At 38.7% G+C, this 26,177-nt stretch overlaps 1 protein-coding gene and 1 non-coding gene across 11 annotated transcripts in view; both read right to left on the bottom strand.

The window, feature by feature from the left end:
- RPS6KA3 (ribosomal protein S6 kinase A3) overlaps positions 1-26,177 on the bottom strand; it is a 112,092-nt gene that overhangs the window by 11,333 nt on the left and 74,582 nt on the right. For all 10 annotated transcript variants that reach the window (XM_070067183.1, XM_070067182.1, XM_008272438.4 and 7 more), the window contains 14 exons: positions 22,314-22,394; positions 21,456-21,535; positions 20,757-20,863; positions 17,837-17,874; positions 17,504-17,646; positions 16,833-16,903; positions 11,252-11,340; positions 11,010-11,074; positions 10,833-10,935; positions 10,307-10,431; positions 7,330-7,455; positions 3,615-3,704; positions 998-1,156; positions 166-327 (listed from right to left, as the gene is read on the bottom strand). In XM_070067183.1, coding sequence (XP_069923284.1) covers positions 166-327; positions 998-1,156; positions 3,615-3,704; positions 7,330-7,455; positions 10,307-10,431; positions 10,833-10,935; positions 11,010-11,074; positions 11,252-11,340; positions 16,833-16,903; positions 17,504-17,646; positions 17,837-17,874; positions 20,757-20,863; positions 21,456-21,535; positions 22,314-22,394 — 1,439 coding nt within the window. The remainder of the gene's footprint in view (positions 1-165; positions 328-997; positions 1,157-3,614; positions 3,705-7,329; positions 7,456-10,306; positions 10,432-10,832; positions 10,936-11,009; positions 11,075-11,251; positions 11,341-16,832; positions 16,904-17,503; positions 17,647-17,836; positions 17,875-20,756; positions 20,864-21,455; positions 21,536-22,313; positions 22,395-26,177) is intronic.
- Positions 25,147-25,253, bottom strand: LOC127485107 (U6 spliceosomal RNA). The gene has a single exon (XR_007912281.2). It is a non-coding gene; the product is annotated as a U6 spliceosomal RNA (small nuclear RNA).

The raw sequence follows: 26,177 nt of genomic DNA on the forward strand, positions 1-26,177 counted from the left end.
AAACAATTACTAACTGTTCTATATTAAACACAAACACGGTTTTTTTCTGTATCTTTTAGGATGCAGGTACCACAGGAGGCTTAGCCTTCTACACCACAGTGCCAGCCCCAACAAACAAGTTTTAAAAGATACTGAAATATTGTAAGAAAACTCTCACACGATTACCTCTGGTGCAACAAAATTTGCAGTATAACAGGGAGTCATGAGAAGACCATTTTCTGCTCTCAGCTGTTTTGCAAAGCCAAAATCACAAATTCGAATAGATTCTGGATTACCAGATTCATCCACATAAAGAATGTTGCTAGGTTTCAAGTCTCTGTGAACCACCTAATTGAAATACCAATGAAAGAACTGCATTAACAATGCATTTCTATTACTCAAAATTCTTTATTCACAAATTGTCCAGCAATTCATTTGAAATGATGACTGCTGAGCTTTAAATTATCCCAACATTACAAAATGCTGATAACATAAGCTAACTCTAATATATATCTGGGGAGAGGAGGAAAAGAATAATATTTACTTACATCCTCTTTGTCTGAGTAATCAAGTTAAGGAGAAATGCAAATGGTATTAATATCTATCTACAGGTTAGTTACCCATTTAGCAATATTTAGTCTATCATGTGCACAGTGTTATCCTTTTACATGAGAATATAAACCAGGATTCTCTGGTTCTGCTTCTAACCTCAAGTGGGCCTGGTTTTCAAGGGTAGAGAACAGCCTAGCAGAAACTGTGTTATGTTTTCTAGGTCAGAATATCTCATGCACTTTTTCTTGGAAAGCGTAAGAATTAAATTCTTATGTTACATAAATAAGCTAGGACTTCCAAGTAACATTTAAAGCTCATTGGGAGAAGTTTATGCAAAGGACAACCTGTAGATTGATTAAGCTAATCACGCACAAATAACTACATTTATAATTTTAGCTCAAGAAAAAGGTATGTGCATTTATATATGCAGACATACACACACACATAAGCTGTTAGGAAGACTTACCCCTTGTGCATGAAGATATTCGACAGTTTTGGTTATGGTAAACAGGACAGCACTGGCTTCTCGTTCAGAGAAAAATTTCTGTCTAAGAATTTTATCCAGTAATTCACCTCCTTTCATAAGTTCTGTTACTACATACACATATTTTCCATCATCATATACCTATAAAATTTGATATCACAATGTAATAAATTATTTGAAGCTTTATGTGTACCTAAAAGAAAGTTTAGCATATTAAGTGGAAATTAAAACATTCAGGAGAAATTTTACTTGCCACAATTAATGGATGATATAACATTTGTAAACAATTTTATACACCTAAGAATATTAAATGAGGAATTGATGGGATTGTCAGAAAAATAACCTGTAATTTCCTTCTGTGAAACCTAACTCATGGCAATCCAAGTAACAATGGGCACTATACATCAATGAAAGGGTCCTGAACTTTTGCTGTTAGGGTTTGTTCCCTTCTCGATCTCTTACTATCTACTGTTAATGACAGAGACAAGCGTAGAGGTAACACTCTTGTGATTTCCTGGAATTTCTGCAATGACAGAACTTCTGTATTGATATACATAGAACTAATCAGTTACTCTGGTTGTGATTAAACCAAGAATTAAGGACAATGTTAAGTAGTAAGAAGAATTCCATCCAAACATACAGAAGTGTATCAGTGAACCTCTAATGTAGAGACATAAAGCTAGGTAGCATTTTGGACTTGTACTCCAGGCAATGCTTAATTGAAATAACCTCTGTATTATTCAGTTCTGGGGCTAGTGTTGTGGCATAGTAGGTAAAGCCATGGCCTGGGAATCAGGCATCCCGTATGAGTGGGGAGCCAGTTCATGTCTGATCTAGCTCCCTGCTAATGGCCTGGGAAAAGCAGCATTAGATTGCTCCTCAAGTGTTTGGGTCCCTGCCATCCACATGGGAGACCTGGATGTAGTTCCAGGCTCTTGCCTTCAGACAGGCTCAGAACTGGCCAATGCAACAACTTGGAGGAATGAACCAGTGGATGGAAGATCTCTCCATGTCTTGCCCTCTCTCTCTTTATCTCTGATTTTCAATTAAATAAATAAGTGCCAATCACCATAGTGTTACTGGAAACCTTTATTTAGTTCCTTAAGAGGTGTCAGGTACTATATATGTGCTGGGGTCCCAAATATGGAGAAAACAAAGGATCTGTCCTCAAATTTTTAATTTTAGTAGAGAAAAACAGATATGTAATTAAAAGTAAAGTGTTGCAGATACTGTAATAAAAGTTTGAGGGTAACTTTTAGAGACCGGAATTTGAAATGAAGGAAGAAACTAAGATGGAAAAAAAATACAAAAATCAAAAGTGACAACCTATGCAGTTTTCAAAGTAAGGTTACAGTTCATTTTTAATTTTCTGTTGGATTCTTTGAGAGTATGTTAATTAAAGAGACACTTATGTTTGCTTCATAATTTAATGTGACTAAGTTACCATTCATCATCTAATAATGAACAGTGATAAATTAAACTGAGGAAACTGGAGTGTTGATAACAACTAGATATGGTCTTTGAGCCTATGTGAACTCTATCAATAAGAGAGGACTTGGGGCTGGCGCTGTGGCGCAGCAGGTTAAAGCCCTGGCTTGAAGCGCCGGCATCTCATATGGGCGCCGGTTCAAGTCTTGGCTGCTCTTCTTCCAATCCAGCTTTCTGCCTGGGACAACAGTAGATGATGGCCCAAGTCCTTGGGCCCCTGCACCCGCATGGGAGACCTGGAAAAAGCTCCTGCCTCCTGGCTTCAGATCGGCGAAGCTCTGGCCATTGTGGCCATCTGGGGAGTGAACCAGCGGATGGAAGACATCTCTCTCTCTGTCTCTATCTTTCTCTGTAACTCAGTCTTTCAAATAAATAAAATAAATCTTAAAAAAAAGTTTAAAAAAGAGAGGACTTAATACTATTTGGGGAGTTCATGTCCTTTGCCAAGACTCTGTTGTAATAATAAAAGCCACAGGAGACATAGGTAGTAGGATAACAAGACAGCCCAGGAAAAGGAAACCTCACTAGTCCTGGGGGTAGCAACAGGCAGGGCAGGCCTCTTGGAAGAAGTGGTAACTTAGCAAAGTCTTAGATGTGTGCTATTCAGCCAGGCAAGGAAGGGAAACGGTGTGTCCAATCACTAAGGGAACCATACCCTCAAAGAGAGCAGCATGAGAAAGTGAAGCATACTCAGAAAACTGTACACACGAGAGCATGGCTAGAGAACATGGTGTGTGAGGAAGTGTGAAAACCACCAAAGTAGCAAGGGGCTGAGGGCCAGGAGTATCATCTGCAGGCAGAGAGTGACCTGGGTAAATATGAGGGTTAGATCTTTCAGGAAGTAAAGTGAAGATAGCTTGGGGAACATGCGAAGAGTAAGACTATTTAGTACTGAATAGCAACAGTAATATTAATATTGAACGTTGGACTATATGTCTAAGTAAATGCTGATGCTAAAAGCAACATCAGAAATACTTTTTAAAGCAGAAGTAGAAAAATGATATATTTCCTTTATAAATGGTACTAAACTTACTACATTAAGTTCTACCAAATGGTATTTGGGAATATTCCAAATTTTGAGACAAAAGATCCCCATGAAAGATCTACTTACGTCCTTTAGGGTAATAATGTTTGGGTGCTGTCCATAACGGAGAAGAATTTCAATTTCCTCAGTTGGATCTCTCTTGCTTTTATCAATAATCTAAAAGGTAAATATTGGTTACAAAACACCATGAACTATATGGTTGTCAACCTTAAAACAGCTATGGACCTGAGGTATTACCTTATACAAATACTGAAAGTATGAGCCATTTATCAATCAGTTTTACTCAGCTACCTGGCCAGACTGTGTCATTAAAAAGTCAGTTGTGGGGGGCTGGTGCTATGGTGTAGTGGGTAAAGATGCCGCCTGCAGTGCCGGCATCCCATGTGGGCCCAGTTCGAGTTCTGGCTGCTCCACTTCTGATCCAGCTCTCTGCTATGGCCTGGGAGAGCAGTGGAAGATGGCCCAAGTCCTTGTGCCCTGAAATCACATGGGAGATCCGGAAGAAGCTCTGGGCTCTTGGCTTTGGATCAGCCCAGCGCCGGCCATTGTGGCCATCTGGGAAGTGGATCAGCAGATGAAAGACCTCTCTCTCTCTCTCTCTCTGCCTCTCCTTCTCTATGTAACTCTGCCTTTCAAATAAATAAATAAATGTTAAAAAAAATTAGTTGTGGGGGGCTGGTGTGGTACAGCGGGTTAAGCCACCACTTGGAATGCCAGCATCCCATGAACGAAGGTTCCAATTCTGGCTGCTTCACTTCTGATCCATTTCCCTGCTAATAATGTACCTAGGAAAATAGTGGAAGATGCCCAGAGTATTTGGGTCCAGCCACAGCCATCTGGGGAATGAACCACTGGATGGAAGATCTATCTCTCCTTCTCTCTAACACCACCTTTCAAATAAGTAAATAAATAAATACGTAGAAAGAAAGCAAGCCAGTCTTATAGATGGAAAGCTGTGAATTCTAACCTATGAGGTTATATTCCTACCAGGTCTCTACAGTGTAAGTTTGGAATAAGTTTAAAACTTGATTAAAGACTCAAAAGCTTCAAGAGAAGGTACCAGCAACACAGTTAACATATATTTTCCTCCATCCTTGAATGTCATAAACATCTGGGAATTTAGTCAACTTCTTTTTGCTATCAATACAGATAATTAAGAGCTTTCTGTTTATATAACACCATCACTAGCATCTGTTTATTGAATTAGCTTTGCTTCATATAAATGCTGTAATGGAATATCCCATTAGTTGTAAGCTATTTATAAAAATTAATAGCTAAGTAGAACTTATTTTTGAAGCTAGGCAGAAAACTAAGCAGAAAAACCACACCTAGAAATTTCCCTTGGCTAGAATTAAGTTTAATTATTGTAATAAAACCCTTTAAAACACTAGTGTAGCTTTTTAATCCCTTTATGTCAGCTGCTTCTTAAAAATATTGCTCGATGTTTTGTTCTGTTAAAGTAACATGACATTTTTAAAAAGACGAGTTTTACTTGCAATTCAAAGGGTCGTCTGAAACAAATTCTGTGACCTCTGCATACTCAATTTTAAAACAGCTTAAAAATTAATGTGTGAATTAAATACCCAAACACTCTAGCAACCTAGAAAAGAGCTTACAACACTCACTACGAACCCAATCATTTATCTGAAATGGATTTAGTTGTAAAACAGTTCTGTATTTGGAGAACAAGGAAGACAAACACAGGTGTCCACTGTAATCAACTGCAAATGACAGTGTGGAATTTGGCAAATGGATGATTATGAGTTGCATATGGAATAAGCTAATTCAAGAGAGATGATCTGGGACTAAGCTTTTGAAAACAAGAACACTCAGGGAGGTGCTATTTTTGGCAACATTTTCTGATCTGCTAATCTGAGGCTCAGAATACATTATCTTCATGACTTATGCTTGTGGGGTCCACATTTATAATAATTTCAATAGAATCCAGTTGTGTTGGGATTGGTTTTATGAATCTAATTTAAATCACAAGAATCTACAAATAGCTTGGAGGTATTCTGAAGGCTTTGGGAATACTGCTTCTGGTTTCTGTAATCCAAAGGGAGCCTAAGACGTTGCTGCTTTTTCAACGTGTTTATGGAAAAAGCACATAATAAAACTCGCCCACCAAGTATGTTATTCTTCTTCTCTCCTTTCATGTAAGCAATTTGGAAATTTCTATGTAATCTGGAGAAAAGAATAAGAGCACAGAAACTTAAATGTATTTCTATGATTCATCATTATATGTGGCAGAAAGCCTTATGGACAATGAAGACTTTCTAAAGTAATTACATCCAATTTTAGAGTAATAACAATGAATGTCACTCTCTCACTAACTAAACATGAGCTACCCATATTTATGAACTAGCCTTAAGGTTCCAGATAAGTTGAAATCTACAGAGAAGATTTGAATTGCTTGAGATGGGAAAGCAGAGGTTACTACCTTAAGAATTCAAAAGGCAGAGACTTGAATATACTATTTGTTCACTTATAGCTAATGGTCTAAATTCAAACTTTTTCACAGAGCTAGGTGTCTTGGTTTTTGGCTCTTTTAATTTCACCAGGTATCTCAAAACAGACATTCTGATGAGATACCTGATGAAATTGAAACAGCTAATAGTGATAAATTTTATGACAGTGGTTTTAATTCTTGTATTGGTTCACAGAGCCTTTTAGATATGAAGGTATGAGCTTTTTGTCAAAAAATATAAACATACACCAATTTGTTATACAGTTTTAGAAATTTTCTGACACCCTGACCAGAAAACGGGAACTTTCAAGTATAAAAGGGGTATTATTAAAAATCATGTGAAAAAGAATATCATGTCAGGGGATAAGTGCCTGAGTTCAAGTCCTGGCACTGCTCCCAATTTTGGCTTCTTTCTGATGCACACTGTGGGAGGCAATACATGATGGTTCCAGTGGTTGGGTCTCTGGCCCCCATTTGGGAGGCCTAGATTGAGTTCCTGGCTCTTGCCTTTGCCCTGGCTCATCTCCAGCAATGGTCAGCATTTGGGGAGTAAACCAGCAGCAGAGAACACTGTCTCTGTCTCTCTGACTGGTCAAATAAAAAGAAATTTTGGGGTTGGCGCTGTGGTATAGTGGGTAAAGCTTCCACCTGCAGTGCTGGCATCCTATATGGGCTCCAGTTCAAATTCAGGCTGCTCCTCTTCTGATCGTACTCTCTCCAACAGCCTAGGAAGGCAGTGGAGGATAGCTCAAGTGCTTGGGCCCCTGCACCTGCGTGGGAGACCTGGAGGAAGCTCCAGGCTCCTGGCTTTGGATCGACGCAGCCCTGACTGTTGTGGTCATTTAGGGAGTGAACCAGCAGATGGAAGATCTTTCTCTTTCTCTTTCTCTCTGCCTCTCTCTCTCTCTCTCTGCCTCTCTCTCTGCCTCTCTCTCTGCCTCTCTCTCTCTCTCTCTCTGCCTCTCTCTCTCTCTCTCTCTGCCTCTCTCTCTCTCTGCCTCTCTCTGACTTTCTCTCTCTGCCTCTCTCTCTCTGCCTCTCTGTAACTCTGCTTTTCAAATAAATAAATAAATCTTTACAAAAAAAAGAAATTATGTGAGGCATACTGGGTATATGGCTACTTCATTTTTAGGCTAGAAGGGGAATCCACGCTTCTAGATCTCTGAAGATCCCTAGTCAGATATTTAAATTTACATTGACTTTTTATAACAAAAGGTTTAACAACAATAACAAAAAAGAGTGTAGTTCTCAACTGGTACTTACATGCATGAGTAAGAACTGTGAGAGTTGTATTTTAAATGTAAAAACATTTACCTTCACTGCAAACTCCATGTTTGTGGCTTTATGTATACATCTCTTGCAAACAGAGTATGATCCAACTCCAATATCTTCTTTTACTTCATATCCATCAGTAAACTGGATACTGTTCCTGTGCAATTGCTGCAAATGAAATGATAAATTGATGAAGAGTTCCGTACTCTTTCTTTTTAGCATACTTGAAAATAGAGGAATATGTTACTGAGTATGCATTGCTGATATTAAGTTAAAATAGAAATGAGTATCAGTAAAAATAAATTATAGCACTAATTCTTTACAAGGGCACTTTTTAGTAAGTTTCTACAATAAAATATTCAGCAAAAAATATACATTTAAAACCACTTATTTTTTTTTTAAGATTTAGTTTTATTTGAAAGGCAGAGTTACAGAGAGGGGTGGGAGGGAGATCAATCTTCCATCTGCTGGGTCACTCCCCAAATGGATGAAAGGGCCAGGGCTGGGCCAGGCCAAAGCCAGGAGCCCAGAGTTCTTCCGGGTCTCCCACTTTGGTGCAGGGGCCCAAGCACTTGGGCCACATTCCTCTGCTTTCCCAGGTGCATTAGCAGGGAGCTGCAATTCGAAGTGGGGTAGCCAAGTCTCGAACAACTGCCCATATGGGATGGTAGCTACAGCTGGCAGCTTTATCCACTATGTCACAATGCCAGCCCCCAGAACGCTTATATTAAAAAGAAGAAACTGGCGGGGCTGGCACTGTGACGCCACGGGTTAATGCTCTGGCCTGAAGCGCTGGCATCCCATGTGGGTGATGGTTCAAGACCCAGCTGCTCCACTTCCAATCTGGCTCTCTTCTATGGCTTGGGAAAGCAGGAGAAGATGGCCCAAGTCCTTGGGCCCCTGCACCCATGTTGGAGACCCAGAAGAAGCTCCTGGCTTCGGATTGGCACAGCTCTGGCCACTGCAGCCAATTGGGGAGTGAACCAGCAGATGGAAGACACCTCTCCCTCCCCCCCCCTCTCTAACTCTGACTTTCGAATAAATAAATAAATCTTTAAAAGAAGAAGAAACTGCGGCTAGCATTGAGGCATAGTGGGTAAAGCTGATCCACTCTCAATCCAGCTCCCTGATAATGATCTGGTAAAAGCAGCAGAAGATGGCCCACCTCTTTGGGCCCCTGCCACCAACGAGGGAGATTCGCATGAAGTTCCTGGCTCCTGGCTTCAGCCTGGCCCAGCCCTAGCCATAACAGCCATCTGAGGAGTGAACCAGTGGACTGAAGATTTCCCTTTCTCTTTCAAATAGTAAATAAGTCTTTAAAAAAAATAAAGAAGAAATTGAATATGTACACCAGAAAAAGCAGAGTTACTTGATAAGGGGTCCATAGCTTTCTCTGTAATTTTGCCCAATTTGACTTCTGAAGCACCTTTGCAAATGAGAAGTCTAATGTCTCTGGTATAGAAGAAAAAGATTTAGGAGGATTCAGAATTAGAATATTTTCACTATTGTTTCAGACGTATCACTTACAGACTGTGTAACCTATTGAGGATTAAATACAAATGGTGTAACATCATTCTGGACTTTCTGTAGTCAGATTCCCTCTTTTCTTACCCTCAGATCACAGCTTTATGCAACTTCTGTTGAAGAAGCTATTCATGGGTTAGGGACAAACAGTAAAATTATTGGTTCCATAAGAGGCTGAGAAGAAAGTCATGCTGCCCTTAACTTTGCTGACATGAGACTCTCCAGACCTATGAGCTTTGTACAGGTTAAAACTTGAATTCTGGAGAATAGGTTTGTGGTTTCTATTTTAGGTATAGAAATTGTAATTTAAAAACTTTCCATATATTCATGTGCTTACTTGGTTAAAGGGACAGACTACTCATACTTCAACATGAGTTTTGCTTAACACTGAAGTTGGTTTTCTTGGATAGCAAAATGAATGTCTCACATACACAAAAAAAGATAAGAGCAAAAGCAACTTAATCATGAAAACACTAATGATATCTTAAAAACAATTCAATACTTCAAAAAATTGATGCCATTCCCTCTCTGATTAGAAAGATGAATTAAATTTATATTTCTATAGTATTGGAATGGGAAAAATCAATCTAGTAGACTGTAGTACTTGTGCTCCTATAGCATTATGTACCACTCCAGTCTCTTGTTATGCACTTACCCTTTCCCCACTGCCCATTCCCATCCATATACCTACAATCTGCCCCTATGGCCTATTACCTATTTTTTTTTTTTTTGCCAATTCTGATAAACAATAGGAAAACGAAACATGAGGTACTCAGCCACTTCTTCCTAATGACAGTGGGGGTTCCAAAGGAATGAAGATGCAAGACTATTATAAGGCATAAAGGAGCCAGGAGACCTTAATCCATCACAGCTGGACTAACAGAGTCAGAGGATAAAATAAACCAGGCCTGACAAACACTGAGGCACAGGAGGCAGAGAGGCAAGGCAGTGATGTTTATCTCTATTTTTGTAAAATTACACTTTCAAGTCACATAGATATCCAGGATTTTGGTTCATGTAACCTTATCAATGACATATGAAAGGAATTTCTAAGAGTAATATTAGGGGCCGGAGCTGTGGCATAGTGGATAAAACTGCCGCCTGCAGTCCCAACATCCCACATGGGTGTGCCGGTTTGAGTCCTGGCTGCTCCACTTCCGATCTAGCTCTCTGCAATGGCCTAGAAGAGGAGTGCAAAATGGCCCAAGTCCTTCGGCCCCTGCCCCTGCATGGGAGACCCGGAAGAAGCTCCTGGCTTTGGATTAGTGCAGCTCTGGCCATTGCGGCCATCTGGAGAGTGAACCAAAGGATGGAAGACCTTTCTCTCTCTTCCTCTTTGTAACTCTGACTTTCAAATAAATAAATAAATATTTTTTTAAAAAAGAGTAATATTGATACAAAGTGTATTTTAAGCTGTCCAGCTCATGAAATATATTTATACAATGAACTGTACCTCATAACATTTAAAATTTAAAATTATTAGACACGCACTCACCTGAACAATTGAATGTACACCAACTGTCTGCATTGCTTGGCTTTCATCGTCTGAGGTAATAGCAACAAAACTAAACCCCCGAAAGAGCTGGTGTGCATTAGCACTAGGTGGAATGCCAGGTGAATCTGAAAAGAGCAAAAAATTTTATGAAGATTCCTTTGAAAGGTAATTATATACCGACTGCAGTCCAGGATATCTCAGTACTGTATTGGATATGATCTGATCACTTATTGCCACAACAATTCTAACTTCGCTCCCTCAGGGACTAGAAAACAGCCAATTCATTTGAGGAATATAATAAATATTGTTACTGGGTTAATGGTATTCAAACATTAACCCTATCCCATCAAACTTCCTAGAATGAAGGAAATTGTCTTTATCTGTGCTGTCCAATATGGTAGCCACTATACACATGTCAATACTGAGCATTTCAAATATGCCTAGTGATCTTGGAAAACATTTTCTGATCAACAAGACAAACATGTATTCATTGTCTTATATTTGGGTTTTCATGTTTTCTCTTTACCTTTGGGAGTTTTTGCAGTAAATTCAGGATCAAAATAGAATGTATCTTCAGGCCTACCAGTTGCAGGTTTAAAAGGTGGATGAATTTCTCTCCTATATAGTTTCTGGAGAGAAAAGAGAGACTTAGACATGTGTTAATTATAAAAATATTTCAAGCAAAGTTCCATTCCATACTTACATTCCAGTCTATTGTTGAGAAAAATGAATGTCTCTTAATCTCTTCAACTCCATCTGGTCCTGCGCCTATCAAAAATTGATTGGGAATTTTTATTTCAAGGATAAATGTATGTGAAAACACTGCACAGAGTTTTACTACTTGTTTGAACATTTAACAATCTCATCACAAAAACAAATATCTATCACCCACCCCTCAACAAAAAAAATCAAAACATGAAAGAAAAAATTAATTAAAATTTTTACCTAATCTGTTGGCTGGATTTCGTTTGAAAAGCATTCGTAAAAGACTCTGGGCTTCAGGACTCAAAAACTGTGGCATCCCAAGTTTGGCTCTAAATAACAAATCCATATAACAAAGTTTCATTTTTTGGAGGTGTATGTATTTTTATTTTTAAATGCTTTGAATTAAATCTTCTGAGATACCTGTAGATAGCCCCAGTTGTATTTGCCATTTGCGTGTATGTATTTAGTTCTAAGCCATTTTTAAAAAAAAGATTTATTTATTTGAAGGCAGCTACAGAGAGAGGGAGAGATAGAGATTGATCCTCCATCACCCTTCATTACCCAAATGGCTGCAATGGCAGGCTGGGCCAAGCCAAAGCCAGGAGCCCAGAATTTCTCGTCTCCCACTTGGGTGGCAGGGGCCCAAGTATTTGGGCCATCTTCCATGGTCTTCCCAGGCACATTGGCAGGGAGCTGGATTGGAAGTGGAGCAGCCAGGACTCATCATATCTGTGCTCATATGGATTGCTGGTGTCACAGGTAGTGGCTCAGCTCATGGTATCACAATGCTGGCCCCAAGTTCTAAGCCATTTCATCACACACATACCGGCTCTTCTATGCAAGTATCACAGTTTATTCAGAAATCTGCCTATTGAAGGATATCTGGATTGTGTCTGGTTTTGGGCTATCATGAATAAAGCTGCTATGAATATTCCTGTACAGGCTTTTGTTTGAGCACACTATTTCAGTCCATAATCTAATGAACTTTTTCATTTTTCAGCTTTCTGCAAAGAGCACTACTGTGAAAGTAAGATCATCTGAGTCTTAGCTCTTAGTTCTATTATTAAGAACTTTGTGACCTTTGGAAAGTCAATCCTTTTTGGCCTGTAGCCACTGCTTCATAAGGGGACTGGATGCTATGCTAATGGCTCCCAAGCTGTAGCCTTGGAACCCCTTTCTAAAGGGAATTTAAGCAATCCAATATTTACAGCTCGTAAGAGAACATGTGCTTCATCTTCTCATTCCCCTTCCTATTTCCTTTCGTAGTTCCTGAGGGAAGGGCAACTGGTGGGAGAAGGGTTTGTGGGACATTTGAGACTCTGACACACAGTCTGAAAACCAGTGGCCTGGATGAGCTTGAAGGCCTCTTTTAGCTGCAATATATAATTTTACTCTTTTCCTAACCTACAAATTAAAGAAACCAAGGATCCTGTAAGTATGACAATAATAACAGAGCTGCTGAAGGTTCCTATTTCAGAAATGGATTCACTTATTATTCAGTGAGCTGTTTCTGTGCTCCTACACTACTTAGTGCTTAGGATGATTCCCGTGGTCAGGGGAAGGTGGATATAGATAGCTCTAGTACAATGAGAGACAAATTCAGAGAAAAATGCGGCAAAAGTGTCAGGGGGTGATAGGGGTTATCTAATTTAACATGAGAGATCATGACAGGATTTAAATATAATGCAAAAGTTGAAATTGAACATTTATTTACTTGGCCAGCACTTTCTAAAATTTTACTGAATAACATTAATCCTTCTAGATAAATATTTCATGAGCTTATCAATTTATAGACTGTTATCTATTCTAATCCTTGTTGTAGACAGGAAATAAAATATGCTGCATATAAAAGGCCAAAAAAAGCAGACCCCCCCCAAAAATGTATTTTCTAAACATGTGCTTGCAGTACCTCTTTTTTAGACAACACTTATTAACACTTCGTAGAATTTAGGGTTCTGCTGAACAAAACTGGGGAAACACTACTATATTAAGTAACAGGAATGTAGCAGAAGTCTTGAAACAGGGGACTAACATCACCAAACTGATTTTCAAGAAGGTAATTCCATGGTTGTTGAGAGCAATCTGGAAGGTTAGGTGGTTTGGGTAAGAGGTCACCATGGCCTGAGCAGTTAGCAGTACAATGAGGAAGAAGGGCTAGAACACTGAAACAGTTCTGGATAGGATTTGGAGAGTACCTGGATATACAAGAGTGAGGATGAAATCAAGAATGATGTCCAGATTTCTGGATTGGGATAGAGGGTATACAGAAATGCTGCTAATTGGTGGTTCAAAAAGAGGAAAAGAACATCAAAGTGAGATCAATTGAAAGATGTGAAGTCATGCATGCTGTGTGTTTTGGGACAGTTAGGCAGGCAGGTGGGTAATGGGAAGTGCAGGTCTGGTGCCTGTAGATGGAAGAAAGAATACATGTAACCTTGAAGACAGAACATTTAAAAGGTGAAAAGGAACAATTTGGGCATGAAAAATAATAAACACAAACATATTCACATTGATCACTAAATTCCATGAGTTCATCACAAAAAAAAAAAAAAGAAAAAAGGCAAAACTAAATTAAAAACCTAACTCACTGGACATTGCATTCAATGGGAATAACTAGGGCCCAAACGATCAGAATTAACTAAGAAAAGGTTAAAAAGTATTTGTTCTAATTTTCTTTTAACTTGAACTTTATTTCAAGTTAACTAAAAAGACCTGTTGATGAAGGCAAGTTCATTGTCTCAGAAAAATAACTGCTATTTTAATTAAAAACTATCATTTTTAATTCCTTATAAGTGTTTCAAATAATGATTATGAATGAATGAAACCTTAGTTATAAGGCTGACAGAGAACTTTACAATGGCAGGAATTGCCGTAACTACTGAATCCCACCACTTAGAGTCAGACGACTAGATACTGTAAGCCTCCTGATGGAATGCAACAGGGAGCACAGAACTGAAACTATAAAATAATCTTGCCAAAAAGTTTAACCAAAAACAGGATAGAGGAAAAAGTTAAAATCACAAGAATAAAAAAGTTTCCACACTCCTAGGAAAAGACTGTTATGTAACCATGGTAACAGGAAAACCACCAGCACTGGTTTTTAAACTTTTGATTTATTTAATTTGAAAGACAGAAAGAGACAGACAGACAGACACCTCCTATTCACTGGTTCCCTTCCCAGATGCCCGTGGAACTAGGAACACACTCCAGGTCTCCCACATGGGTGGCAGGGACCCAACTACTTGAGCCATCAACTGCTGACTCCCAGGTTGTACATGAGACAGAAGCTGGAATCAAGAACAAAGCTGAGACTCCAATCCAGGCACTGATATGGGGTGCCAATGTAACAAGCAGAGACCTATCTGCTCTGCAAATACCTTACCCCAAGAATTGATTTTAAATCCTTTCAGTTTTTTCTTATTTATTTATTTATTTTACAGGCAGAGTGGACAGCGAGAGAGAGAGACAGAGAGAAAGGTCTTCTTTCTTCACCCTCCAATGGCTGCCACGGCAGGCGCGCTGCGGCCGGCGCACCATGCTGATCCGATGGCAGGAGCCAGGTGCTTCTCCTGGTCTCCCATGGGGTGCAGGGCCCAAGCACTTGGGCCATCCTCCACTGCACTCCCGGGCCACAGCAGAGAGCTGGCCTGGAAGAGGGGCAACCGGGACAGAATCCGGCGCCCCGACCGGGACTAGAACCCGGTGTGCCGGCGCCGCAAGGCGGAGGATTAGCCTAGTGAGCTGCGGCGCCGGCCAGTTTTTTCTTTTTTAAGATTCATGCCAAGAGGCAGGAGCCAGGACCTTCTTGCAGGTCTCCCACTTGGGTAGCAAGGCCTCAAGCACTTGGGCCAGCTTCTGCTTCTTTCCCAGGTACATTATCAGGGAGTGCGACTAGAAGCGGTGCAGCCAGGACTCAAAGTGGCACCCAAATGGGACACTGGTGCTGCAGATCGTGGCTTAACTGTCTACAGTGCTGGTCTTTTCAATTGGTTAAGTACACTGAATTGGTCAATGATAATTTTTGCCTGGTAAACACTTTTGTAGGCCAACCAGTGATTGTTCTTTGTCTATGAAAATTAGCCAGATAGAAACGGACTCACTTGAGCACACCTGAGTGCCAACAATTCCATCCAAGTAATCACATTCTTACAGATCATGTCAAATCCCTTATGGACCTGAAAATCTGCCAATTTTTGAGCTCCATCCTTCATTAAAACCCTATATAAGCTTGGAGGTCTATACTGCTTTGAAAGACTACCAGAACAGCAGTGTCCTCCGTTAGCATTAGCATCAGCAGCAGTAAAATCAGCTTTCTTACACTGGTATACACAGTATCCTCTTGGAAAATTTCACTTTCTGTTGTGTATTAGCTTTTCGTTACTATACCTGAGGCAGGCTACTTAATTAAGAAAATAGGGCTATTCTGGCTCATGGTTCTGGAAATTCAAATTCTAAACAGCGTGACAGAGGCCTTAGTGAGGGTCCCTCTTGGCTGCATCATATCATGGCAGAAGCATACATGTCTGTCTCTGTTGGTCTCTTTCCCTTTCCCTATAAAACCACTAGGATTCACTCATTGGGGCTGAACCCTAATGAATAAATCCAATACAATCATTTTCCCACAGTCCCACCTATAAACCATGATTGGATTAAGTTTCCGGTGTCTTAGCGTCATTAACATAAGACTGGGGACAACACTCCTGCTTGAGAGGTGGGCAGCCAATCTTCAAATAGCATGTTGCTACTGTACAGACATGAAACAGATTTTTGTTTATTGACTTTGTAACAATGAATTTTACTGAACTCTTAACTAATTCCAAAAATTTAAATGCTGATTGGATTTCTATGCAGTCATCATATCTAAGTCATGACAATTTTTCTTTCGTTTTTAAGAAAGACTTAACACCTTTTTTTGTCCACCTTACCAATACTGGCTAGCACCCCACAGACAATGTGACAGAATTAGGAGCATGACTGTTGTATTCCAAATCTCAAAGGTAAAGCCTTTAATATTTCACCACTAACATAAAAATAATATATTGAGTACTCTGAGTCTATGCAGTGTCCTAGTGTTTAAACATGTAAAACCGACGAATTTCTTAATTATTTCTTTTATTACTGCTGATATTCTAACACCTAATTTTTCAGTCCAAAGCATTTATTTTTAAAAATATTATCTTTTGGGGGCTGGCGCTGTGGCACAGTGGGTTAAAGCCCCAGCTTGCAGTGCCAGCATCCCATATGGGTGCCGGTTTGAGTCCCGGCTGCTCCTCTTCTGATCAAGCTCTCTGCTGTGGTCTGGGAAAGCAGTAGAAGATGGCCCAAGTGCTTGGGCCCTAGCACCAGCGTGGGAGACCTGGAGGAAGCTCCTGGCTCCTGGCTTCAGATCAGCTCAGCTCTGGCCATTGTGGTCATTTGGGGAGTGAACCAGCGAAATGGAAGACAACTCTCTCTCTCTGGCTCTACCTCTCTCTCTCTGTAACTCTTTCAAAGAAATAAAGTAATTCTGAAAAAAAAATTACCTTTTGAGTCGGAGAGAACATAAGTACATGCTCCCATCCACTGGTTCACTCCCCAAATGCCTGCCAGGCTGAAGGGAACTCAATCTAGGTCCCCCACCTGGGTGACATAAATCCAAGCACTTAAGCCACTGCTAATGCCTCCCAGTTTGGCCGAAAGCCAGAATCAGGAGTTGGGCATTGAATCCAGGCATTCCAATGTGAGACATGACTGTACCAACTTGCACCTTATTTGCTAGGCCAAATACCTGCTGCTGGAGCATTTAAAATCACACCAAACATCTCCAATAGAGAGTACTTACTTAAGAATCATAGTCATTGTTTCTTTTCGATCTTTTCCTTGGAACGGTAATGTACCAGTGAGCATTTCAAACTACAGAAAGGCAAAATAATCAGAGTTATTTAGCCACCAAGAATAAAATCTCTAGGCTAATAGTTAAAAAAAAACTTAATTATAACCAAATCTTTTAAAATTGCTACATAGTAAAACAAGTGTTGTATATTTCCATCATATTCACTGCTCAATTTCTTGAGAATTCCTAAAAGATATTTGGGGTATATAGCTCTTCTTCAAAAATCAATTATGTTTTAAATGGCAATTACAGTGTATATAGGTGAATAATTTGAGAGATATGCCAACTTCATACAAACTTATTTTAAGGGTTACTTACTATAAATTTCTGGGGTACGTTCACCCAAACAGTAAACAACATTAATACTTTATATTGTTACTGTTAGTAAAAATTCTAGGTTAACATATTTTTGCCTTTTCCAATCAGGAAGAAGATAGAACCTATTAATAGGTTCCAGAGTCCTCCATGGTATGCAAGAATTTTTCTTGGTTATTTATTACATAAGCTATAAGATTTATAACATAAAACATCAGTTTCTCTCATAACATTCACTGCTGATTCTCATTTAAGAAACAAAACAATAACTCTCAAGCCCCCAAAACCAAAAACCTAAACCTTACCATTAACACACCAAATGACCACCAGTCAGCACTCTGAGTATGACCGCGACGATTAACTACTTCTGGAGCCATATATTCCACAGTTCCACAAAAAGAATATGCCTTCTTTTCATGGTCAATAGACTCTTTACTTAGGCCAAAATCTGTCAAAGTAAATATTTGATTCGTAAATATCCTATAGTAATTTACATGGGTAAATTTTCAACTTTGAGTTCTAACATTTATATTAATTACTAAAAGAACAACTTTTAAGATAATGTATTATTTAATATTTGTACCACAATCAGGAAACTATAGAGTAGGAGAAATATTTTAATAAAATGAGAATTCTACCTGTTAACTTGATGTGACCTTCTTCATCAAGAAGTATGCTGAAAAAAAAAGTGAGATCTTTTGAAACTATTAAATACATATTTTAGAAGCTAAAATTGAAGCCACTTTAGAATCATTCTAAAATAAATGACTTTAGACTCAAAAAAAAAAAAAAAAAAAAAAAAAAAAAAAGGCCAGGGTAAAACAGGGAAACATTTTAGGCACACATTTATAAAAAAAAAGCCAAAGGTAATGCTATAAACCTCTAGGAGCACTTAAAAACTAGTATGCTTGAGGCCAATCTGCAAAGGGCTTATAGGCTTCTTCCTTCAGAAAAGGTGTACAGAAATGGAGGGTAAAGACAATCAGATCTGCAACTTAAGAAAACACCACAGAGTAAATAAAGGGCATCTAGTTAGCTCTTTGGCTCATGGTAAAGATCAATGGGAGAATGATGTCCAGGTTTTTGGCTTGAGTAGATACTTGAGCGGAGAGTAATACCATTAAGTACTAAGCTGGGGGCCAGTGCCATGGCACAGTAGGTTAATCCTCTGTCTGTGGTGCTGGCATCCCATATGGGCACCAGTTCTAGTCCTGGCTGCTCCTCTTCCAATCCAGCTCTCTGCTGTGGCCTGGGGGGGGGGGGGGGGAGGGGAAGCAGAGGATGGCCCAAGTGCTTGGGTCCCTGCACCCACATGGGAGGCTGGGAAGAAGCTCCTGGCTTCTGGCTTAGGTGCAGCTCTGGCAGTTGCAGCCATTTGGGGAGTGAACCAACGGAAGGAAGACCTTTCTCTCTGTCTCTCCCTCTCAAATAAATAAATAAAATATTTTAAAAAGTTATTTGTATAAAACTACTGAAATTTGACTTAAAAAAAGTACTAAGCTGTAGGCCAGTAACTGTTTCTAAATAGGTATTTTACTGTAATGACTTGAAAGGTCAAGTAATAAACTGTTTCTCATGTATATATTTTAAAGATTTACTTATTTGAAAAGCAGAGTGACAAAGATAGAGTGACAGGCAGAGACAGAGTATGAGAAAGATCTTCCATCTAGTAGTTCTCCAAATTCCCATAGCAGCTGCGGCTGGACCAGACTGAAGCCAGGAGTCTGGAACTCCATCCATTGCCTCCCATGAGAGTGGCAGGTATCCAAGTATTTGGGTCATCATCTGCTGCTTTCCCAGGTATACTAGCAGGAAGCTGGATCAAAGCCAAGTAGCTGGGATTTAAATTGGCACTCTGATCTGGAATGTGAGTGCCCCAAAAGGTGGTTTAACCTGCTGCACCACAATGTGTGCCTGCCTCTGTTTGACTTACATTTAAAGCTATCCCATTATACAGTCATTTCCTTTTAATTCTAAATAAAAATTGTACAAGTAAAATGACTTAATACAATTTACTATGATAAAAAAATACCAACAACCTTTCTACTTTATCAATTCAAACATAACTACTAAAGTTTACCATTGAGGGTAATTCAGTAGGGGCATACTTTCAAATCTCTTTAAAACAAAGAACTTATTTTTGAAAAAAAAAAAAAAAAACAGAAACAACAATCTGGATGATGTTTGATTAAGATGCAGACCAACACATTTAGGGGAATATAAAGGGCATTATTGGGGCCAGCACTATGGCGTAGCAGGTAAACCTGCTGCCTGCAGTGCCAGCATCCCACACATAGGCCCTGGTTTGAGACCTGGCTGTCCCTGCTCCCTGCTAATGGCCTGGGAAGATGGCCCAAGTAGTTGGACCCTGCCACCCACGTGGGAAGACCTGGAAGAAGCTTCTGGGTCCTGGTTTCAGCCTGGGCCAGCCCTGGCTGCTGTGGCTATCTGGGGAGTGAACAAGTGGATGAAAGCCCTCTCTCCCTCTCCCTGTGACTCTGACATTCAAATAAATAATCGATTTTACAAAAAAATAAAAGTCGTGGGAAAAATCACAAAAGTAAAGATTAATACACCTGACAGAGGGGAAGAAAGTGAGTAGATTACAACATAAAGTTAAAAATAAAGAGTGGAAAAATATATTTTAAACACATGTCAAATGCCTGAAATCCTTAGTTTCTAAAGTTCTCTTATAAATCAATGAGAAAAGCAATATTCTAAAAAAAAAATGAGCAAAGCACATTTATGAACAGCAAACCTGCCCAAAAATACAAATTGCCATCTAGTCTACTTGTTAAGATGCCACTGTCTGCCGGCGCCACAGCTAGATAGGCTAATCTTCCTCCTGCGGTGCCGGCACACCAGGTTCTAGTCCCGGTTGGGGCACTGGATTCTGTCCCAGTTGCCCCTCTTCCAGGCCAGCTCTCTGCTGTGGCCCGGAAAGGCAGTGGAGGATGGCCCAAGTGCTTGGGCCCTGCACCCCATGGGAGACCAGGAGAAGCACCTGGCTCCTGCCTTCCGATCAGCGCAGTGCACCGGTTGCGGCGGCCATTGGAGGGTGACCAACAGCAAACGAAGACCTTTCTCTCTGTCTCTCTTTCTCACTGTCCACTCTGCCTGTCAAAAAAAAAAAAAAAAAAAAAAAAAAAGCCACTGTCCCAGATCAAAGTGCCTAGGTTCAAAGCTTGCCTCAAGTAATTGGGATCCTGCCACCCATGTGGCAGGCCTGAACTGAATTCCCAGTTCCTAGCCTTGGCCAGGGCCACTGTGGGCATTAGGGAGTGGATGGGAACAACTTCTCTCTCACTTTCTTTCTTTCAAATAAATTACCAATTTACATAGATTTCAACCTCATTAAAAATCAAAGAATATAAATGGGAACAAGATATTTTTTGATTAACTGAAATTTTAAAAGGCTGAGAATACATAGTATTAGTACAGATGTGAAACACAGGCCCTCTAGTGCAAAGCTGTGGGAAGTTCTATGAAGTTACTCTATTTTTTAAGACATCCAAAATAATATTACATTGTAGTCAGCTTAGTAGCATGATTCCTTACTTTTCTGGCTTTAAGTCTCTATAGATTATTCCCAGGCTATGTAGATGGTCTAAAGCAAGTGCAAGTTCAGCCAAGTAGAATTTGACATCTTCTTCTGTGAACATCACCTGAAATAAAATATTTTTTTTCTGAGTTTATTTTTTCTTTGTGTCTGTGATTTTTATTTAAAGCTTTAGAGTTTAAACATTCATTGAATTTATAAATATGCTAATTATTCACAGCTTTAGCCACAACTTACTTATGAACGGAATTTGCAAAAATTATTTACTCAGTCAACCACAACGATCTACTAAATACTAACTATGCACAATAAGGGGAAATAAGTTTACATATTAAGTAACAATCATATTCAGGTTGTGACACTGTTGGCCCACCACAGTAACATTTCAGAAATTAAAAGTGATGTTGAAAATACTGAATTTCTGTTACTAATTGTTTAAAGATACCTTATCGATATATTATGGCTTTTCAGACAACTATTACTAAAGCTGGGCTAAGACAATGATAGTTTGTCAATTTAAAGTCCTGCCTTCAGAAAAGGTTCATAAGGTAGGAAATGAACTCCTTCTGGGTCAGGTTCTTCAATGTAAGAATCTTGTGTCACTAGAGAACACAATGGCTGTAATACTGAAATACAACAAAACATGAGTTGAAACAGGATGAGTATAAACAGATTAAAAATAGAGATTAATTACATACCTCTTTGGATAATCGTGTAAACAAATCTCCTCCCCTGAGAAAATCCAAAATAAGATACAACTTTCCTTCAGTCTGAAAAGCTGAATGAAGAAATGAAAATTTCCATTTAATCCACCATAGTTTATTTTTCAAGGTTTACATTAGGTTAGTTCATAAATGAGTATTATTTTTAGAAAATTAATGATAATATTATAGATTTAAACTTATTTTTACTTAAAAGGAAACTAACCATTGATTTCCCCTAGTTTGTTCATGTGGAAACACTAAATTAAGTTTTTTTTTAATTTCAGATTTTCTATAGGCAAGAGTCTCTCAGGAATACAATAGCTTTGAACATCATCAGTAAGAAAAACTTGCAACAGAAAGACTTATTTAACTATACAACAAAATAAAAAAAAGAAAAGGCCACTAACCACAGGGGGGAAAAATGTGAGTTGGTTAGATTTAATCATACACACTAAGGCTCACTAGATCTTTATCCACTGAGAAAAAGCATAAGGCTTTCGGGAAAAGAAAAGTGATAGTTTCACAACTTCCAAATTAGAGATCTTTCTTGCCTTTAGGTTGGGCTAATATACGTGAACTATAATATGCTGGAATACTATTATGATGAAAAAGCAAAGATGATCATTACTTATTCCTACAACTATTATTCAGACACTTTACAATATTTAAAAGGAACACAGTAAGTTTTTATAGTTTGTTTAAAAAGTAATGGCTTAATCCCCATGAGTTGTGTATCCAATAAACACATCAAAATATATGCAAATATACATTGATACACATTAGTATATCTGAATGCACTTAGGAGTGGGGGATGAGATGAGAGGATTAGGCGAGAGGTGGCTCATAACTTACCATAATGTAACTTGACAATAAAAGGATGATTAACTTCTACCAAAATATCACGTTCCATTTTTGTCCGAACACGGTCTCGAACTATAAAAGATTGTACACATGCTATATTGCAGTATCTGTCAAAGACAATCTTTAAAACAAATTCTTTTTGCGCTTATTTTAAATAAAATTTTTCTTATGCTTATAGAAATGTGAACATTAGGCCGGCGCCGCGGCTCACTAGGCTAATCCTCCGCCTAGCGGCGCCGGCACACCGGGTTCTAGTCCCGGTCGGGGCGCCGGATTCTGTCCCGGTTGCCCCTCTTCCAGGCCAGCCCTCTGCTGTGGCCAGGGAGTGCAGTGGAGGATGGCCCAGGTGCTTGGGCCCTGCACCCCATGGGAGACCAGGAAAAGCACCTGGCTCCTGGCTCCTGCCATCGGATCAGCGCGGTGCGCCGGCCGCGGCAGCCATTGGAGGGTGAACCAACGGCAAAGGAAGACCTTTCTCTCTGTCTCTCTCTCTCACTGTCCACTCTGTCTGTCAAAAAAAAAAAAAAAAAAAAAAAAAAAAAAAGAAATGTGAACATTTTGTTTATTGCCATTGAATGTACAAAATAAATACATCTTTTACTACATTATATAATTAAAAGAAACTGTATACTTATAAAGTTATGGAGAGTGGGAAAAAGAAACACGCAATTAAAAAAATCTTAATGAAATATGAAAATACAAAAAGCTAGAGTAGGTTTCAATACTCCAGTAACCCAGTTCAACAAATATTCATTAAGCAACTATAAAATGTGGCAGACATGGTGAAGAATGGATACCCCTAAAATGTCTATTTTGCAGAGAAAGAAGGAAGGAGAAGGAAAGAGCTACCGCGGTACAGCTCAAAGAGCAAAGGTTTTATTGGAGTTAGAAAATGTTTGGGTTTAGATATGTGGGATCTTTAAGCAAGTCACTTATTCAAACTCTCTGACCTTTAGTTACCTCTCAGATATAAAAAGGGGGCAACACTACTGTACCTTTAAGGGATGTGTGACCATTTGAGATAGTTTGTATCTAAGTCTGATCTGTAAAGGATATTCAATTAAATGGTAGCTATCATTATTATATAATGTAGCAGTGTGAAAATGATTAAGAGATAAAGTAAATGGTCAATTTAACAATTTATTATCAGTAATGAACAGTACAAGGATTAGTCTTGTATAGAAGGCTAGAGAAAAGAGGTGGATTTAGGGGACAAGATTTAAGACGAAATTTAAGTGGAATTTTAGATGAGTGGGAGGGATAAGGCTGGAAAAGAGGAGTCCAGGTCTGAATTACCAACACAAGTAAAGACACCATGATGTGAATGGCCAAAAGGAAGGAGCCAAATGAGTGTGCAAACACAGGCTTTCCACAAGGGGCCAAGCTCCCTTTCAACAACCAAACACTTCCTGAGTGAAGTCTATGGTAAGCACTAGGGATACAAATACAAATAAGATAATCTTCAAGGAGGAGGTAGGTGTTTGGCATGGCTGTTAAGACAACTGCATTCTATATCAGAGTCCCAGCTCTGGATTCCTGCTTCCAGCTAATGGGCTCCCACCCACTGTGGATATCTGGAGAGTGAACTAGCTGATGGGCACCCCCAAGCCCACCTCTCAAATAAATGAAAATTAAAAAAAGATTTAATCTTTAACATGGTATAAGTAATCTAGCAGAAATGACAGGCAAATAAATGGTTAAAATACATTCTAAGTATTCCAAATAATTGTGTCAACAATTAAAATAGAAGGAATAGGAGTCTTTTGTGGGGTGAATTGGGGACAGCAGGACAGTTGTGTTGGTTTTATTTTCAATGCAAGGTGACCACAGATATTCAAAACACAGAATTAAGACCCCTGGGGAAAATAAACAAAAAACTAAAAAATATCCTATTTTCCCCCATTCTAGCAGTTTTCCACAACCAACTGGGAGGATTTTAGTACCAATTGCCCTTGATGTCCACAAAGCTCTATTTTTTAACTGACTTGCTTAGTTATCATTATCAAATTCAATATCATTCTGTGATTTCATTATATTTTCCTGTTGCTACAATTCTGGTATCTTCCTTATTATATCTTATAAACCCTATTTTTCATGAATAAAGTTAATTATTAAGGCTCCTGATAATTATCTTCTAATCCAGTCTAAATATGCCTTTTTTCCATTGTTATCCACACAATCTTGGGTTAGTTCCTATTACCTTAAAGCTGGATTCCAAATTTCTTCCTCTTTCTATAAATATGAAAAGTAAATCCTTTAAAAATCACTCCCTTGCTCAGTAAGCATTATAAATATATACCAACATATTTACTATATACATCCCTCTTTTTTTATTCTACCACAATGAAAGAACAAATTGTTTGGGATTCAAGAAGTATAGTTTAGTGGCTGTACTAATAACTATATGAGTTACCCTGGTCAAGTAATTTCATTAAAGACTTCCTGTTTCCTCCTTTATAAAATGAAAGGCTGGACCAAGATGATCTTTTGATTTTTATCAGCTCGTGAGACAGTTTTCAACATTTCCTTACATGTAACATTGATGAAACCTTGTTGAAAATAAACAGTGAGATCCACTCACTAAAGAATTCCTTGATTTTGCCTGAGGTAGGACTGCATAACAATCCTAATCTGGTTTCTTACTGCTTATGTAAAGACCTAATGGTATATACAAATTATCTCAATATCAACACTTTTGATTGGTATATACTAGCTCTTTTTTTTTTCCACAAAATTTGTATTTGTTTATTTTGAGTAAACTTATAATTTATACATTTATATTCTAGAGTGTATCTCTTTTGATAAGCAGAGTTTTTAAAAACATAAAAATATGGAACGCTTCATGAATTTGCGTGGCATCCTTGCGCAGGGGCCATGTTAATCTTCTCTGTATCGTTCCAATTTTAGTATATGTGCTGCCAAAGCGAGCACTGTACTAGCTCTTAAGAAGGCATGTTTTATATTGGTCAACTTCTAAGCCTTAAAACAGTTTGTTAATATTGACTCATGCTGGCAAGGCAACTAGATTCCTCTAAAATAATTTGTCTTATATAATAGTTATGGGATTTAATCCTTCCTTGACATGAACATGAGAGTGAACAAGAAGAAACGTTGTTTATGTTTCTAGAACTATGTATCAAAAGTTGTTTTACACAATGGTTTATAAAAACATTGTAGGCTGACAGACCACTTAAGATGGCCACAATATCCCACTAACTTGACCTTAATATCCCTGAGTTCCATTTAACTTGATTTACTGTATTAACAGGAACTCTAAAATATAAAGTATTCTGGTTAAACACAGATGTTTTATTTTTTACTTTCTTCCAAAACCCCAGTGAAATGACAGTAATCCAGTAGCTACCCTTTATCTACAAGCACTAAGTTCTAAGACCTATAGTGGATGTCTGAAACTACAGATGGCACCGAACCCTATATATACTGTGTTTTTTCCTATATATACATATCTATGAAATTGTTTGATGTATAAATTAGTACCAGTAAGAGATTAACTACAATACTAATAAAATAGAATAACTGTAACAATGGACTATAATAAAAGTGAGGTGAATATGGTCTCACTCTCAGAATTTCTTATTGTACTTTCACCTTTGCTAAAGGAAGCACTTTATGGCTTCTCTTTGGCATATCTGAATTGCCAGCGTTGTCTTTACTCCTGTGCTTTGGGACCATGCAGTACCATGACAGTCAATCTGATAACCCAAATGGCTACTAAGTGACTCACAGGCTGGTAGCATATAGAGCACAAACTGGACAAAGGGATGATTCATGTTCTGGGCAAGACAGCACATTTCATCACCCAAAATGGCATGGAATTTACAACTTATAAATTTT

Source organism: Oryctolagus cuniculus, chromosome X (assembly GCF_964237555.1).
Source record: "Oryctolagus cuniculus chromosome X, mOryCun1.1, whole genome shotgun sequence".
Lineage (NCBI taxonomy): Eukaryota > Metazoa > Chordata > Mammalia > Lagomorpha > Leporidae > Oryctolagus > Oryctolagus cuniculus.